At 39.5% G+C, this 17744-nt stretch overlaps 1 protein-coding gene across 9 annotated transcripts in view; it reads left to right on the top strand.

The window, feature by feature from the left end:
- nav1b (neuron navigator 1b) overlaps positions 1–17744 on the top strand; it is a 71059-nt gene that overhangs the window by 33087 nt on the left and 20228 nt on the right. For 8 of the 9 annotated variants that reach the window (XM_076884269.1, XM_076884270.1, XM_076884273.1 and 5 more), the window contains 3 exons: positions 1561–1920; positions 15345–15495; positions 16873–17173. In XM_076884269.1, coding sequence (XP_076740384.1) covers positions 1561–1920; positions 15345–15495; positions 16873–17173 — 812 coding nt within the window. Of the gene's footprint in view, positions 1–1560; positions 1921–12282; positions 12556–15344; positions 15496–16872; positions 17174–17744 lie in introns of those variants that run through there. The other variant, XM_076884275.1, reaches the window with a different exon arrangement.

Below are 17744 nucleotides of genomic sequence, written 5' to 3'. Positions count from 1 at the left end.
GGGGAGAAATAAAACAGTCAGTGTCTACAGATAACTGTACAGATAATTGCATTTGTGTCATGGTTTAGTGCTGCATTTCACCCAAAGGTGTTGGTCTTATAAAATACCAGATTTTGATCCAATATCATCTGGAAAGCATCTGATTAGAAATTGCTTCATTTTTCAACATGTCAGTGATCCTAAACACACTGCCAAAAAAATAAAAGCATAACTAAACAGAAAGATACAATCATGAACTAGCCTCCCCAGAGTCCAGACCTCAGCATTATTGACCTGTACAATCTGTTTTTGCCTTATGTGCTGCATTTCCATTTATGTTTCCACATGTTTAAAAAAATGCTGCAGCCCTTCCCTATTTTCTTACCTTCCTTCTTCTTACATAATTTTAACACCAAACCCATTGCCTCTATATTTTAAAACTCTCTTGGATAAGTAATGTCTTATGTCTTATCTATAACAAAGATTTAGTTCTAAACACCCACATGTGCATCATGGCACTGATTATAAACTACCTGCAAAATAATTGACGGAGTTAGAGACTAACAGATATGGAAAAGTTTAGCACTAATGCTTTCAGTTCTATCCATCCAGAGTCTATCCCAACTATCACAGGGCGATACTATTCTGTCTTAGATGTTTAAAGAGGCTGTTTGGCTCATAAACTTAATCTTGTTTAGTGATGGCTGTTATTATACCAGAAAGTTGAGAAGTGCTGCTTTAAAGCTTTTTAGTTTTAATGTAATTACTCTGCTCAACCTCTTTGAAACATATTGTTAAACAAAGAGTTGTGATTATAGTAAATAATCATTTGTGCGATTGCACGCTAAATTTTTCTTAGGCAGCTATCAAAAGGGCTTCAGTTAATCAATGACTGACCTGAGACTTAATGGCTGCTTGCAGGACTGTCCTGTAATTTTCATCATCATAGTATTTTAAAGTCACTGACAAATGCAGAAATTCTCAGCCTTCAGGTTGATGAATTATCCACGAAGAATGGATAAAAATACTTGCATGGTCGTGGGCACTGCAATATTTATTTGGGTGACTCGGTTCATCTCGTTATGTAATCGACAGACACAGTAGACACTCCTAGCCATTTGGAGGACGTTTCTAATTCTGACCCACTTACAACAGAGAAAAATTTTATTAAAATTTCCTGTGTGTGGTCCTGAAAAGCAGAGTCCTTGCTATCCTGGAATACTTCCTGGTACACAAAAGCAGTATATTGAAGAAACAGAGAGAAGAGAGAGAAATGCTATATGCAATGCAACACAGAGATAGCAATTTATCCGTCTTTTAGTCTTCTCCTAAGCAGCATCTTTTCTAGTTTTACTCCCTGAACTTGATACAACACAACTGGTGTATCTAGGTCAAGAGCGACTGAATGCCACTGTTGGTTTCTTTGAAGAGAAACTCAGAAGAAAAAAGAGAGAAGTTTTCTGGGTGTGCTGTGCACATCTGGAGTCTTTCTTTTATGTTTCTTTCGGGACAAGACTCTTAACCAATTGCTTTGAACATGTTTGTAAACCACCCTGACCCTCTCCCTGTGTGTCCCTCTAGCTGTCTGGACAGCAGTAATGTGGGCTATGACAGCGATGAAACCAATGCTCGCAGCATATCCAGCCTATCCAACCGCTCATCACCTCTTTCCTGGCGCCACGGCCAGGCCAGCCCTCGTCTTCAAGCTGGCGATGCCCCATCCTCCACAGGTGGCGGATACCAGGGAAGTAAGAGTGGTTCCCAGTACACAGCCCATACAATGCCTGCTCGCTGCTCCAGTCGACTCAACAGCACGTCTCGTATTGAGCTCATAGAAAGCCTTGATGTTGATGATCCCGATCTCAAGTCTGGTTACCTGAGTGACACTGACCTTCTAGGGAAGAGCCTGCCAGATGATGATGATGACAACCTGGCTAACGGGTAAGAGCACTTAAAAAATGAGAACATGAAGCAATAGTTTGCTGCAAATGGTGCATACTGGTTTGTCCTCCATCTTTTGACTTAAGGAAGGTCAATGAGAAGCTCAGCTGCATTTTAATAAGTAGGCACTCTTCTTGAAATGCTGGACATTACCTGATACTATCAGTCCTCATTTGCAAATGTGTGCATATTTTGCTGGTCAAAAAAAAAAAAACCTTCATGAAGGAAACTTTTCACGTCGACATCATGAATTTCTCTTTGTTGCTGGAGCCTGATGTTGCTTGGCAGGCTTATCAGAGAGCTTTCATCAGCAATCTCTATAGACATGTTTGGTATTTCTTGCACTTTAAGGACTTCTCAAACTGCCCGAGACATTGTCTGAGCCTGTTTTTGCTGACCGTGTGGAAAGCTTCTTTTAACTTTATCACTGAGGAGAGAAGTTATCTGGGGCTTTCTCAGTCACACAGTAAACACTCCCTCATTTCTGTGTAAACAGTATAAACAAGTGCACTAAATAGCTCCGATGACATATGTAGAAAGCTGCACCTGTGCAGTTTTTTTGCTCATCTTCTCACTCACTTTCCATCTTCCGTGATTCCCTCATCTTACATTCTTTATCTAATTCCCACTCACAACTTGACAGCTGACAGTGAGCGTGAGAGAGAGGGGAAGAATCCAGGACACTTCTCCAGTGTAGCAGCTTTATCACGGTTGCACATGCAGTGGGACTTAAGCTCTCTGGAGCACTCCAAAGGCCCTGCATGCCAGGTCACGTTCTTACTATGTGCACTAAGGAGACGAGAGGAAGTGAGGCACAGTTTAGATGAGTAGAAATTGGAGCATAGAAGAAGAAAATGCAAACTAGAACAGGGCTAAATGAAATTAACATGGAGAACTGGCTTCACAAGTAAAGATAGATGGTTAATTTGAAGGAGAGAGGTGAAAAATGATCAAACAGCATAAAGCTGATAAGGCCAGGATTAAACGGGGATTATGTCAAATGGGTCCATTCCTCACAGTAACATCCATGCACTAAAAAGTCCATTTAAATCTGCCCTGTATTTCTCCTTGTTTCTCGCTGCAGTAGCTCTGCTGGGGTGTTTCAAATTCATTAGAGAGGTGAGCGGAGAGCGTCACCTCTGCTTTTTGACACCGCAGGCAGCAAAGATGCTAATCATTTTATGTAACACTAGTTTTAGAATGCCTCATCATGCTCTCTGTTTTAGGCCACCAAAGTCAGCAATCCCTAGACATGCTTTCAAGGTGACTGGAAGAACTCTTGATGGGAAAAACGGGTCCCCATAGAGCATTTTTACCATTTATACCCAAAGCATGCTATGGATATGCCTCCTGTTATGCGTAATAACAGGTCACTCAGTCTACAAAACATACCAGGAAACAGAAATATTTTGCGCTGTTTTCTCTCTAACGTGACTAACTTTCGTGCTTATACTGTAGTTGGAAGGTTGAAATCCTTCTGGTTTGTTGGCTTGGACGTGACTGCAGAAATAATAGGGTGCTAGTGCTCTATACCAAGAATGAATTGTGCCACATAAACATACCAACACCCTTTGGTGTAGATAACAAGCTAATCCAGTTTCTGAAGCAGGCGCTGCAGCACATGCTCTAATTTATTTATTTATTAATTTTTTTTACAGTATTCTGTGATGCATTTGCATTTACTCCACATCCCCTGTCACACACTTACAGTTCAGCTCATTGAGAAGCTACCAGCTCTTGAAAATAGATCAGGCTCCTCCCGCGTAACCATGGAAACCCACTGAAAATCGACTGTAAGGAGAGGTGCCATTTCTGCTCCCCTTTCAGTAAGGCCCCAGTTTTACATTTTCATAAAACGTATTGATCTGAAATGAGCACCCATATAATCAGCTAAATATGAATGGCACATTGAGAATGTCAAATCACTAATGCAGTTGTAGTATGTAATACTTAGATCATGTAAAGAAAATCCTGAAGGCTCAAGAGAAATGGGCTAGAAATGGAAAACTGAGTCAACTGTAAAAATTATAAAACAAAAGGCATGTTGTTAAGACTAACTAGTCTAATGGTACTGCAGCACATTGGTCAAGGTGTAATGGATATTGATTAATCGACACCAGGGAGCACTGCTTACATAAGATGTTCACAAAGACCATTATCACTGCTACGGTGTGTCTTCATCATCAATAACCTGATACATAAGTCAGTCTCCTCATCAGCTCCAGCCTTCTTCAGACAGGAGAAGTCTGAGAGAAAGCTGCAACATGTAACCTAATCATAAGCTGGTTTGTCCTAATTTAATTACAAAGAAAGGATACATACCCTCTCTAAAGACAAACAAGACGATCTGGGGATATACAGGTACAGTTCTGCTGCTTCTATTTGTCACCATTCTAATCTTAAGCCATCCAACAGTGCAGTGTTCACCTACAGTTAATGAAATATTAATGACTTAACACTTCATAATCAATGTTTGTACACTGATATTTTACACTCTGTGGAACAAAGACAATCTGGCAGACTTTGCTGTGATCTAATCCATCGTTTTTGTCAAATCACTAATACAAAGGAGATGGAATGGCATTATTGGATTTCTGAGCCCTATAGGAACAATGAAGTCTAGCATCTCTAGCTCAGCAATCCAGTTTACTTCAATTTAATTAATTTAAATAACACCAAATTGCAACAACATTCACCTCAAAGTTCTTTTTACTGTAACTTAAAGACCCTAAACGAATACAGAGGAAAATACAAACAGTCAGATGGCTCCCTAGCAGTTGGTGACAGTGGGAAAGAAAAACTCCCTTTTAACAGGAAGAAACCTCCAGCAAAACCATGCTCAGGGAGGGGCACCCACCTGCCATGAAGACAGGAAAAAAAAGACAGTAGAAGAAGAGAGCAAGAAACTAATAATAACTAATGATTAAATGCAGAATGGTGTATAAACACTTGAAAAAATGTGAGTGAAGAAGAGACACTCAGAGTATCCTGGAAAAGTGAAGCATATCTTCTAATCCTCAGCTTCCTTGCTTTGTCATCTCAGTTAATAGTTTCAGGTGCTGTTTAAAACATGAGGTAATTTTATAAATTGCGGTCAAAAAGAATGATCAAGCAGGCTGAGCTTTAAAGAGGCCCTACCTTGTGATTTTGAAGTTACTACCATATGGACACGCATGCTCTCTGTGTTTCTTAGCCAAATCCACCCTCACTCGACGCATCTGGTTTCAGAACACCAAGATGGCAATCCTGAAAGCACTTAGATCTTGTCTTCACCTCCTCTTCTCCATTAGGTATAGATAAAAGCACTGTATGAATGTGTGTGTGATTGCGCAAATGAGACTTTTGAGTGCTCAAAATTTAGTAGAGGTAAAGAAGTACCAGTCCATTTCCCATTTCTGCAAGTTTTCTTCTTGACTGTTCTCTCCTAAAAGGATGTTTACATTCAGTTACAACTAAAATTGCCATAATTACATACAGTGTAATAACAAAATTGTACATCATTTTCCATTTTGTCCTCAGTAGACTCCATGTCTGCTTAAAATGTTGGCTGGCAGTGAAGCTAACAAGAGTTTTTCTCATTTCACTAGCACTACTCAGGAAGTGAGTTGCTGTGTTTCAGCTTACATTAGTGTGTTGAGCTGGCTTCTTATTTAGGCTTGACCACGTCAGGAATCATAAATGTTTCCTGCGGCTGCCTTCTTCACACCATATTGCCAGTTTTTAACCATCACTTATATGCTATCATCCCGTTAAAAGCCATATTTTGAGAGGCTGGTTTATGAGTGGACCAGTAATCACATTATATTGATGGCGGTTGTTTCCGTATCTGGTATTTACATTATGACTCCTGTTCAGCATTCAGTCTGATTTTTAGTGGTGTTGAGTTAGTTATGGTTGATGTTTTACAGACATTCAGCTGTAGTGTATGTAAGCATTCATGTAAGCAAGCTTTTCATGTCGAATACAGATGCTCATTAAAGAAATTACGTAATGGGATAAATAAAGCCTCATTTTTGTATTTTGTCAGAAGATAAACAGTTTGAAAACCTTAAACTGGAAGAGGAGAAAAGCAAATAGGTTTTAACCTTTCGACTGCTTTCAAATTATTTTTTTTCTTACAGTAGAGCAAAGGGCACTTAAATTCAATAATGAGCTACTGATAACCACAAGAATCTGAGGTCAGTTTTCTTTTTTCTGTCTTTTTTTTTTTTCTTGACAAGGAAAGCTTTTTATGCCTTTCCTCAGTCTCTTAATATAAGAAATAGAAAATGTGAGATACCTCACCTCTAATAAAACATAACCATAACATAACAGGAGACTCATTTTGAACTTTTGAAAAAAAAATATTAAGTGCCAGTTGTTATTTGTTGCTCTTACACATACAGTTTTCTATATTAGCTTTGTTTTTTTTTCAGGAATAGATAAGGAGGCTGTAAACACATTAAAATAAAATCAATACATCAAATGCAATGCGGCAAATACATCATCCAGCAGACACAGCCATCATTTGGAATCATAACTCAGTCAACCAGATTCATTTTGATCTGTCTGCTGCTTGATGCTGGGCATGTACAGTTAGTTTATCAAAGCCTTTTCACTTAAAGCAGTTACTAAACCAAAGCAGTAAGCTCTTGAGTATTCAATGCTTTAAAGCTGTAACAGACTCAGGACACTGTTATTTCTGTGATTAATTTATTTTCCCTGCTTTAAGCCATTGCTGTTAACATTATCATAAGACTTGAATAAATAGTACATAAATGGTTTTATTAGCAAATGGGCAAATCTATCGAATGTTGTAACCTCATAAATAACACAATATCATTAGAGTTGCTTCATATACGGCGTCCTGAAAACAAGAGTAACATAATAGTTTATCTCTTTCCGTTGTCCTGTGATAATGTCTTTCTTTATTACTGCTGGAGCAGAGCAGAGAAAGGGGGCTGGTTCAGCAGCATCACCCTTCTGATCATGCGGCAACATGGCTCTGGATGTGCTGCCATGGCAACCGTCTTCCACTGACCCAGTGATGGGACTGCCTTGTGTGTCAGTGTGATAGCTGCTGATTTGATGTATGTGTGGAGGATGTGTATGTGCATTCTGTGCTGGTTTGTTTGAGATATGGCAAGAAAGGGTGAACGAAATATGCAAAGAAAAAATGAGAGAATAATCGATAGACAACGAGAAGCTGATGTAAAGACAGCATGATAACCACCAGATTGTTTTATATCTGGCGTTTTTGGGGGACAGGTGCTTGTATGAAAGGGCATTGTTTGTATTTCTGTTTGCATTATTGGATGATAACCGTGATTTACTATGAAAATAAATGTGGGGAACAATATTTTTAGCTTTTTTCCCCCCTCTTTCGGACCTTTGGGCCCTTTTAAATACTGAATATATGTCATTGCTATCTTTGCCTTGCTATATATTGTGGGATAAAAACACCATTTCCATGGTTAAAGGCTTGGCGTGTGTGAAAGTGAGTGCAGTTTTCTAATTTTTAAAACATTTCACAGCTTTATGGAAACTATGTGTGTCGGCAAGTACATTCTCTAATGCGCACAGGGTTTGCTGCAGTCCTCTGATCCTGGATAGATGCCCATGCTAGTCTGCATTCAATTTCACTTTCCCGACTGGGCTGGACCTTTCTATTGTCACCAAGTGCTTCCTCGACAGTTGAGGCCTAACACGTTTTTTAAAACCCACTTAAACACATTTGCTCAAGAGTTGGTCTTTGGCTTTTCTATTCTGGTTCCCCACAGGCATTGCTGGTATTACAGTTTAGTGAGCTAGCACTTGGAGTTTGTCATTTATGGGCTAGAGCTCAATAAAAAGGGATTTGATTTTCTTGATTCTGTCTACTACACACATTTTTAAGCTAAGTTAATTTGAATTTGTTTCAAAATGGTTAACAGGGAGGCAATAATGGAAAAAAGCAATCTCCATTATACTGTCTTTTGTGTTACTGATGAGTAGGACAGATAAATAGTGCACTCATTCTTCCAAAGTCAGCAGCTCGAACGGATCTGGGGTCAATATGGAGCTCGTTTGGTCACTAACATACTGACTCCCCCAACACCAGTGTACTTCCACCTTCACCATCGTCCTCAGCCATGTGAATAATGGACGATTATTGCAACACCCGGGGACGATGACTCATCCGTGTATCATGTCTGCGTGTGGTCATCTGGGTGCACAGTTTGGATTCAGACGGTGTTTAAACTCAGCCCCAAGTGGAAAATGTGATACATCAACGTTTTTCCCCCCACAACGGTATGTTTAAAAACGGGAATCTTATGGCATTTGTTAATCTGTGATTCCCCACTATATATATTTTTTCAGAGTGGGAGTTGTCAGATTATCCGCTTTTGAATATGACTGTTGAAGAGTTCAACTCTCCTGGTACACAAGTTGCATTACTCAGACAGTAAGCAGTTCAAGATCAGAGTTAAGTGCCATATTAATAAGAAACTAAAAACAGAGTGCAGGACAACACAATGAAACAATACAATGTCATAATACCAGCACAGCACAGATTTCCACACTATCAGGCTGTAAATGTGGCACCAAGAGGACTGAAAACCTCAGAATTAGGTGTGGCGTCTATATTGTTTGCCGTGTCTTTGAGGTGGAAGTCTCCTATGAGGTCGATGGAAATGGTACATTAATTTTCCAGTCCAATAATCCGATGACAAATACATTTTCTGGGGATCTGAAGAGATAGGCCAGCTGCAGTCTCTGAGACGGTCAGTGATGCATCCCAGGCCCATTTGCTTTACTGATGTGCCACTGCTCTGTGCCGAAGGCTGCCCAGTCCTATTTGCGTAGTTATGGTCAACCTCAATACAGATCAGAATTGGGGGCTGTGAAGATCTGAGATGCATAGCTTTTTCATCTGCAGTCTCTCTGAATGAATGATATTTAAGCAGACATAAATCACTGAACACAGAGCTGTCTTTCTAAAGCAGTTTCCCACATTGTACTTCTGAGCTGAACGCACACAACAGAGGAATGTCGGCTCTTTCTCGCCATCAAAGGTCTCAAAATCAAAGTCCTGCTTTTTTCTAAATGCCAAGTGGTGCCTCATTTTAAAACACAGCTGCAGAGCATGTACATTAAACTGTAGCCATAGCAGGCACAGCTTGAAATCATTGTGCCTCCTGCTGGAAATCAAATGTCATTGCACCACATTGCTGGACTCACAGCTTTCATTCAGCTCTATTTCTATCAGTCTCTTTGACCATTACTGAGTTCACCTACTTGGATACAGTGCAGACTTATAATGAAAAGCTACCATAATGCTGACTTCGAAATGGCTTTGTGGCCAAGAGCAAACAAACTTTGGCATTAGTAATGTTGTTTTGACTGAATGGGACCAAACTAGTTGAGAATGAGAACCCTTCGAAAAGACTTTGGATCTGTTATAGATTTAAATTGTCAGTTGTTTACCTGTCCGCATACTTTATGCTGCTGATGGTTTATTACATATTCTTTTCCCTCAGGGGGAAAATACTTACATGAACTCTTATTATGACATCCACATTATTCAGTTTGCTACTAATTTGGATGCCAGTCTTTACTGATGAATTCAAACTGAAGAGACCTCTCGCCACTGACAGAGATAGAACCTGTTCATTTCTCATCAGTTTTTAGTCTTGCACAATGCAACACACTTTACTGCACCAGAGAAATATGGAACAAATGATTTAGATCAAATATCACAACAGTAGAGGTCGAATCCTGAAAATGGTTTTCTGCCTCAGTAAAAAAACAAGGTGCTGCGTTTCTCTCAGATGGGTTTAATCTGCACTTTATGAGTCTGTAAATACTTATGGTGGCATAATTACTCAATAACTTTCCATGTAAGCAAATGTACAAAGGATGTTTCTTACACATGCCATGTGGTTATCAGTGCCGGACAGCTGTTACTCTACAGCACAAACATGACTTCAAGGCTTTTTGGATGTCATCTTGTTTATTACCACTGTGGCCTGGCTGAGATAAACAGGAGATGTGAGTAACACACGTCTTTCTTGCACCGTAAACAGTTCAGATCATTTCACTATTTTAAGCAACAAAATAATCATCAGTGTTTAGCTATTTGAAAGGAAAGTTTAGAAGTAACCAACAGGTATTTAAACAAAATGTTTCATGTTGTTTGTAAGCAAAACGCAAAGGGCCACAGTCTGAGAAGCTTCTCTATCTACTGAAAAGCTTCTTTTCAGTAGATAGAGTCACGGATATGAAAAGAAGGAGACAGACAAGACAAGATTTTCTCAGGTTTGAATCTCATTCTGCTAAAGATATTTTAAGGGATGCCTTTATGTCTGGGAGTCAGGCTGACATCAGTATAGCTGTTTATTTTTCACAAAAAAAACCCCACTGTCCTTTAAAATCCCATTCAAGCTGGCTCTGAAATATTCCCCAATGTGGAAAATCTTTTTTTTTCTGCATGTCCTGTATATTTGTTTTTTCCACTTTTTGAAATTAGCAATGATTTATTGCCATGTTGCATATAAAGTGTATTGCTACTGCATTTCAAATGTAAATGATTTTTGTTAGGCACACACTGAACTGATTTGTAACTGATGATGTGGACAGGGTGTGTGGGGCTTTCTTGGTCTATAGAGCTGTTACCTCCTGGAGAGGTTTACAGAGCTGAGATCTGGTGAGATCATCACCTCTGCCAATGAAAGGGGGAGGGAGGCTTTTCAAGGCTACCCATGCCTCAGTGGAGGTCCTTGTGTCATTGTGGGCTTGCGGTTGCACTCACAGTGATTCAAGCCTTACCTTGGAATGACTTTTTTCCAACTAGGCCTTAGAAGTTAAACATCTTTAAGGAAATTCATCATGATAATCTTCTCCTTAATGTAAAAAGAAGTCAAAGTATAGAAATATCTGTTTACATAGTCTTTTTAAATTCTTAGTCCTTTTGTAAGCATGTTTAAAAGATTTATTTCAGCTCTACGATTGACTTTGTTAGCACTGAAGTCAGTGGATATGAGTGATTCTGAAGTTTTATATGAACAATAAGCACCATTCAGCAGTTGTTGGATACTAGAGAAAAGAGGGACTCCAAAACAAATTTACACCAAGACACACTTAATATACATCAAGATCACCCTGATCTCATGACTAAAGTGGAAAATTTCCATTGGAACACGTCCTTGTAAATTAAACCAATTTTTTTTCGACGCAATCAATCAAAATTATACAAGGAGCTTACACTATTGCATTATTTACAGCACCCCATGTTGCTAAAAGCAACCTCTCAAATCTCCCTTCTTGTTGTAGGCCTAGTGGCAGTGTATCTATAATATGTAGCTAAGCTCATTAGTATTAATGCTACGCGATATTGTTTATGCTGCCATAATGGGTAAGGTTCATGGCATCCATCAGAGAATTAAGAAAGTCTGCTCTCAGCCTTACTGCCAATTATAGTTGGTGTCTATTCATTTTACTGCATTTGGAAGGGGGGAGCACAATGGAATGCAAAAAAGGTGAATCATTTTTTACTCTATGCAGTTGGGATTCGTGCATATTTAATGTATTTTAAAAAAAAACATACTTTTTTGGCTTATGCAAAAGACAAGAAATGTTTTGAGTCTGGTATTTAGTTGTTGTACAATTGGTGAAAATCAATATTGCTATTATTATTATTGCTATTATTAACACATTCACTGCTTCTGATAATGATACAACAAAGTGAAAACTGTTTTTAAAAAGAACCCGTGCATCCATCCAGCGTTTATTAAAAAACAAAACCAAACAACCAACCAAACAAAAATGCTCACAGTAGGCTCTGCTTAAGTATAGCCTGCATTATCTGCCTTTATGACTCTAATGGGGATCCTAACTAACAAAATGAACATATTGATATATTCATTATGTTTGAAACTAACATAAACTCATCTGCACATCAGTGAAGGGTTTAGAGAGGCCATAGGTCAATGGACATTGGTGGTGGTTTTCCCACAGACTTGTAAAATCGGATTTTTTACAACCAGAAGCGTCGCCCCTGCTGGTTATTAAAGTTCAAAGCAATCGTGAACTGGGCTCCACTCTTCAGACCTTGCAGCTGTTTCCATCTTCTATAAACCCTCTCAGGTTTTGCTATGCATACCTGACTTTTAAGATGTTCTTTATTATAGACATGAAAACTAAAATTCATATTTTAGAAGAAAAAATGATAACGGTACTTAGACTCATTGGGATAATCTTTTTTTATGGTAATTAGCGCTTCAGGTGAAGCAGAAACATAAATCAAAGTATTCGGATTACATGGGGCGAAGTAAAGGATTACACCACAGGGAGTAATTGGAGTTGCCATGACTACCACTCCGCTCCACGGCAATTGGTCGTTGTCTCGCTGAGGACTGAGCAGCTATCGGGGTCTCTATGATCTCCTCGTTCGTTTTCTTTTTTTTGCCTTTATGGGAGGGGGTGTTGCTTGAATGCTGAGAGACACACTACTTTTCCTCTCGCTGAATGAGGGAACAGGGGTCTTTGCTTGCGGAGTGACTCTGCGCTCACTCTAAAGCCGTACAAGTCACAAATGAGCGGGCGTGTTTTGGTCGGTAAAGTGCCACCGCTGCAGCCGGCGACACGAGCAAGGAGGACTTTCCTTTTAACTCCAAGGTAATGTATCATTAATATTTAATCGCCGTTGGCACATTATCTGCCTTTATTTGCCCCCGACGCTAATATTCTGTTTCTTCGCGAAGAAATGAAGCTCTTCAATGGATTTAAATTCTTCTAAATATGACTTTATTTTCGATCATCAGTGTAATATCATAACAGTGTAATCGATGAAATCTAATTAATATATTATTTTTAATTATTTGACTTTGCCGTGCCGTTCACCTGTAACATTTTGCGCCATGAAGTTAAATGTCACGATCAGACATTGTTTTTGCAGTTGAAGTTATAGCATCTGTGGAAAAACAGTTTTATTCTTGGAGGACACGGGAGCGCTGCTACCACAGCTATCTGTATAATGAAGGATGTCTTCACCACTCATTCAGCTACAGTCATGCGCTCCCAGGAGCCACATCATTATTCTTTTTTTAAGCCGAAACTTTGCAGACACATTGCCAAATTGACCTACAAGATGCTTCCTCCCTCCCGTGTGCTATTTAATCTGATATGATATTTACAATATTATCAAAGGACGGTCCCTGAGAAGCCTGGATAGCTTTTTAATCCTAAAAAAAATTATGTATTTTTTGTTTTTCTTGTTCATTCAATCCACCATAGGTTGTTAAATCTACTTCCAGCTCCAGACAGTGACTAATGTCCACACTGTGCTCTGCCCCACCAACCACCTCTCAATCTTATTAAAACAGAAGAAATATTCACACTATTGCAGCTCACAAATCACAAATGGGCTCAAATCAGATATGCGTAGGAGTTGTGCCAGAGAAAACAAAATGTTAATTGCCACCCAATGTATGAAGTATGCACTACCCTAGCCTACTCCCACCCTCTCCCTGTCTGGATTTTACCTCTGAGAGCAGACAGCTTGACTTGTAATATCAACAGCCCACAGGCCCTCCTGCCTCTTCCTAGGCTGACATCCCTGTGGGGTTATTCATGGCCCCTCTGTCGCCCCTGACAGAGGAGGTATTGTTCAAACATACCACTAACATCTGTGCCTAATGTAAATCATGAAACTTTTCTCACTGTTATTCTTACTGGTATGTAAGAACTTTTTCTAAAATCCAACATTTATTTTATGTTACACTCTTGTTGTCAAGAGGTCACATATCTGTGGCCACAAATCACTTTACTAAAACGCTGCTTTTATACATCAAAAAGCCTTAAAACCAGCACACAGTGTCAAGAAAAGCTTCTTCCCTGTTTTACAGCTGTATCTATAACTCAACTCATGCCATGTGTTTAAATCCATTCTGAATGTGTGTATAAGCCATTTTTGTCTCCCTCTATTTTCCTGTGCAATTCCATGTTCCATGGCTCTGCTAATTGCAGACTGCAGACCCACAAAGAGCATTTTGAGCTCAGTAGGGAAACCAAAGAAAGGGGAAAGAACTGATTCAGCTCAAGCAGTTACTCTGCTTTTAAGAGGCATATTAATTTACCTTTTCCACTGTGCAACATTTTTGAGCGCCAACACAAATTTGATTACCACCTGTGGCTGCCAGTGGTAATGATGGGGAACATAATTATACCAAATATGAGCTGGACTTGCATTTAGCTCTCTGGAGATACCATTTTTAAGTTCACCATGGCATCATTGCTCTTCTAAAGCACTTCTTTTAAACTTCCCACTCAGATTGAACTGTTTTATCCTGTGATGTTTTGGTTGACTGAGAAGCTTTTTCTTGAACTGTATTTTCAAATATGAATGCACCCAGAGACCTGATGCCCAGTGACCAGTTTCTCTGGGGTGTGCAGGGACTGCCCGTCCCTTCTGGCCTCAGGAGAAGGGCCAATGTGGCAGCATCTGTTTCAAGGCGAGACAGGACTTCATTGAAGGCTGTTGGGAAGGGTCATGCAAGGTTCAGGAGCCTGTCACTCTGATTTCTGTCATCCTGCTTCTTTTGAGCATAACAGACTGTTTTCTAAACACTGAACTGTCAGTCGCAGTACTTTTTATTTACCACGATTCATCAGCATGTCTTGAAGCTGTGCTGAAAAACTACAAAGAGTGCTGTCCTAGCTGTGCTGTCATTACGATTTATTAAAATATGGTAAAGCTTACATTTTTCTGACTTAAAATTTACTGCCCAAGCTGACCATTTTATTATGATTGCTAGACTGGAGTTTCCCCACATGAGTTGTGGTGCAGTGTGTTTAAAAAGGTTTATTAGCTGCTGTGAAGATTGTGAATGGTGGGGTTTGTGGATTGATGAAAGTTTAAAACGGGCATAAATTTTATGAAGTCAAGAAACCCAGGGAAACAACTATTTGATGACGTCTCGTCTTATTATTTGGCACTTTGTGGTAAAACACAGTGTTATGATACACAGCTCGTTTGATAAATTTGAACTGCCACAGATTCTGGATTTGTTAAAATGAATAAATTGTAATTTGCACTTTTATTAAAATATATGGGACTTAACAAGTAGGTATGGCTTTAAATCTTATTTTTGAAGTTCCGAAAGACAGTGTTGATGTATGTATACCATAAATTAAAGAAATCTTCTGGACGCCTGACGAGTTGTTCACCATATGGTCTTGAGCTCTGATGTGTTTGTTAAGTCAAAGCAAAATAGCCAAGTTGGAATTACCTGTTTGTTTAAGCATGTGGCCTCTTCCAGAGACAGCCTGCTGAAGGCAGATGGACAAATTAATGTTGCTGCAAGACTTATCTTCTCCTCAAACACAGAGTTCTGCAGCTTTTCGTGCTTTACATTCACACTTTCAGTGGCACATTTTTGCTAAGTGGTTACTCTGTCTGGTTTCAGTTGGGACGAGAGCAGCTCCATTAGCAGTGGACTCAGCGATGGTGATGGCGATGGCTCGGAGAATCTCAGTTCAGAGGAATTCAATGCCAGCTCGTCTCTCAACTCCCTCCCAAACACACCCTTGGGATCAAGGCGCAACTCCTCTGTTATGGTTAGTGAAATACTGTACCGGCCTGTAATACAGCATGTGGCATGTGTTCTTTCCCACAGCTTATTTTGTTTGTAGCAAAAGATTGCTAAAGATTGCAGCTTAGTTCTTTACTGAAACCATTTCCAAAGCCACACCATGTGATTTAGTTTGTTGTGTGTTAAAGGCAATCCTTTGCTTTGGCAGAGGCCACAAAAGCCACTACAGAGCTTACCTTGTCACGGTACACACAGCTCTCTCCTGCTAGTCAGAAAAAATGCATGTGGCGGGAGCGTTCCTCCACTCATGAATATTTTGGGGCTTCACTGTGCAATCATCATCATCATCATCATCTTGCAGAGTTGCTAGAGTTTTCAAATGCGTCTAGTTAAGGATTCACTGCATCTATCACACAGCAGAAGTTCACTAGCTGAATTAGGTGACCCTGGCTGAAGAACCAGAATTTGAGTACCTAGTGTAATTGTGACTGTCACCATCGAAGGAATTCCAGTTCTTCCACTATTACTGCACTTCCACCTTACTGCTTCCCAAGGCTTTACTTATAATGCTTTTCCCAAAGGAAGGCGGCTGTGTTGATCCTATGCCCTGCCAAAGAGCAACCTGTAGTTAGTCCAGGACTGCTTATTTACTTGTATACTTGCCTTCATATCTGAAGGCCTGGGAGATAGTTGTCTCTCCACATAACACTGTGCAAAATGAATGCAAAATATTAAGTTATGAAATTTTTATCAGCTCTTTTATTGATGTTTGTGAAGAAAAACCTATTAGGTGCCATGTAAGTATTCCATTCCTAAAGGATGTTCTGTTAAATTTGAAAAGAAATGAGCATCAAATTTGATTTGGTTAAGTGGCCGCACATTCTACCTTTTTCATAGGTAAATGTTGTGCTTTTACTTACTTAGAAATTGGTCTCTTGGAAGAAATAAACACTAGAGCTACTCAATGTGCCATCTGTCGCTCTATAACAGGATAATATGGTGCCAAAAAACAGCATGCCCAATTTTGCCCTCCGTGCTACCTCCTCGGTGCACCACATGATTTTTCTATTGTTGTGTAGCAGTTTTTTATCTACTATATAGCCCTAAATTACAAAAATAATGCTCTAGCTGTCCTCTGCTGTAATATTTTCTTTTTTACTGTTTAATGTGTTGATCTAACTCTTAAAGTGTTAAATCCTTGGACATGTTTTTGTTCTTTCTTTTGTCTCTGTGGGTTTTTTTTTTTTTTTTTTATCCCCTTGGGACGTATCAGTTTATCTCTCCCTCCTTCCCACTGGAATGCAGCTCAGATGGGATAAAGATTACAGAGAACAGTCAATTCCATAGATAACACAAACCATGTCTGATGGTTGCCCACATTGTGTCCTTCCTCTCTCTACAGCTCCGCACTGATGCAGAGAAGCGCTCTCTGGTGGAAAGTGGACTTTCTTGGTACAGTGAGGATGGCAAAAGCACCCATAAGCTTGGTAGCTCCAGCTTTGACTCAGGAAGTCTCAAGACAGAGGCACCAAGCAAGTGGAGAAAGAAGCCTCCAAGTCTTAGTGAAGATTTTGGCGGTAAAGGGGAACTGAAGAAGCCTCAAAGTTTGGGTCAACCAAGAAGTTTCAAGAAAAGCAGAAATCCTCCTGTGGGTGTGACCTCCCCCATCACCCATACCTCCCAGAGTATGCTCAAAGTCGCAGGTGACATTTTCTTTTTAAAAACTTTTTTTTTTACTTTGCATCTGCGTGTATTTTATCCCTAACCATTATTTCTTCTGCTCGTCTCATGTAGTAACTTGGTGTGTGGCCAATGTTCTTAAATGTTTATAGCTTTAACACTTATACAGTCTATTATCTCACTTTTATGTGGAGTCCAGCAGTCCATAGCAGTTTATAGAACAGTTGATGTGAGTTTGGTAACAAAATAAATACAGAAGTTTACTCCTAAATGTAAGCTAGGCTATGATTCATACATACGTTTAAATTCATTTCACTTAAATAAAGAAAGTATTGCAGTTTCAGTTCCAGACCTTCTATTATCTTAAAGCAAAGTGTGTTACTCTACATGTCTGCAGAGGCACTGCCTTCCGTCTGCAGCAGCTTTTTAAATGTCCTCTAATCCCTAACAAAACAAGCCATGATTAAATAATAGCTTAGATTTGAGTTCCAGTAAGAACATTTGGCTGGCCTGTTTTTCATTTTAATTTCCTCAACCTAATTTTAGCTTTAAAAATAGTAAGTCGTTAAAATCATATCCAGTTCTGTGTAATTT

This window comes from Maylandia zebra, linkage group LG5 (assembly GCF_041146795.1).
Source record: "Maylandia zebra isolate NMK-2024a linkage group LG5, Mzebra_GT3a, whole genome shotgun sequence".
Lineage (NCBI taxonomy): Eukaryota > Metazoa > Chordata > Actinopteri > Cichliformes > Cichlidae > Maylandia > Maylandia zebra.
This window is presented reverse-complemented; position numbering and strand designations above follow the sequence as displayed.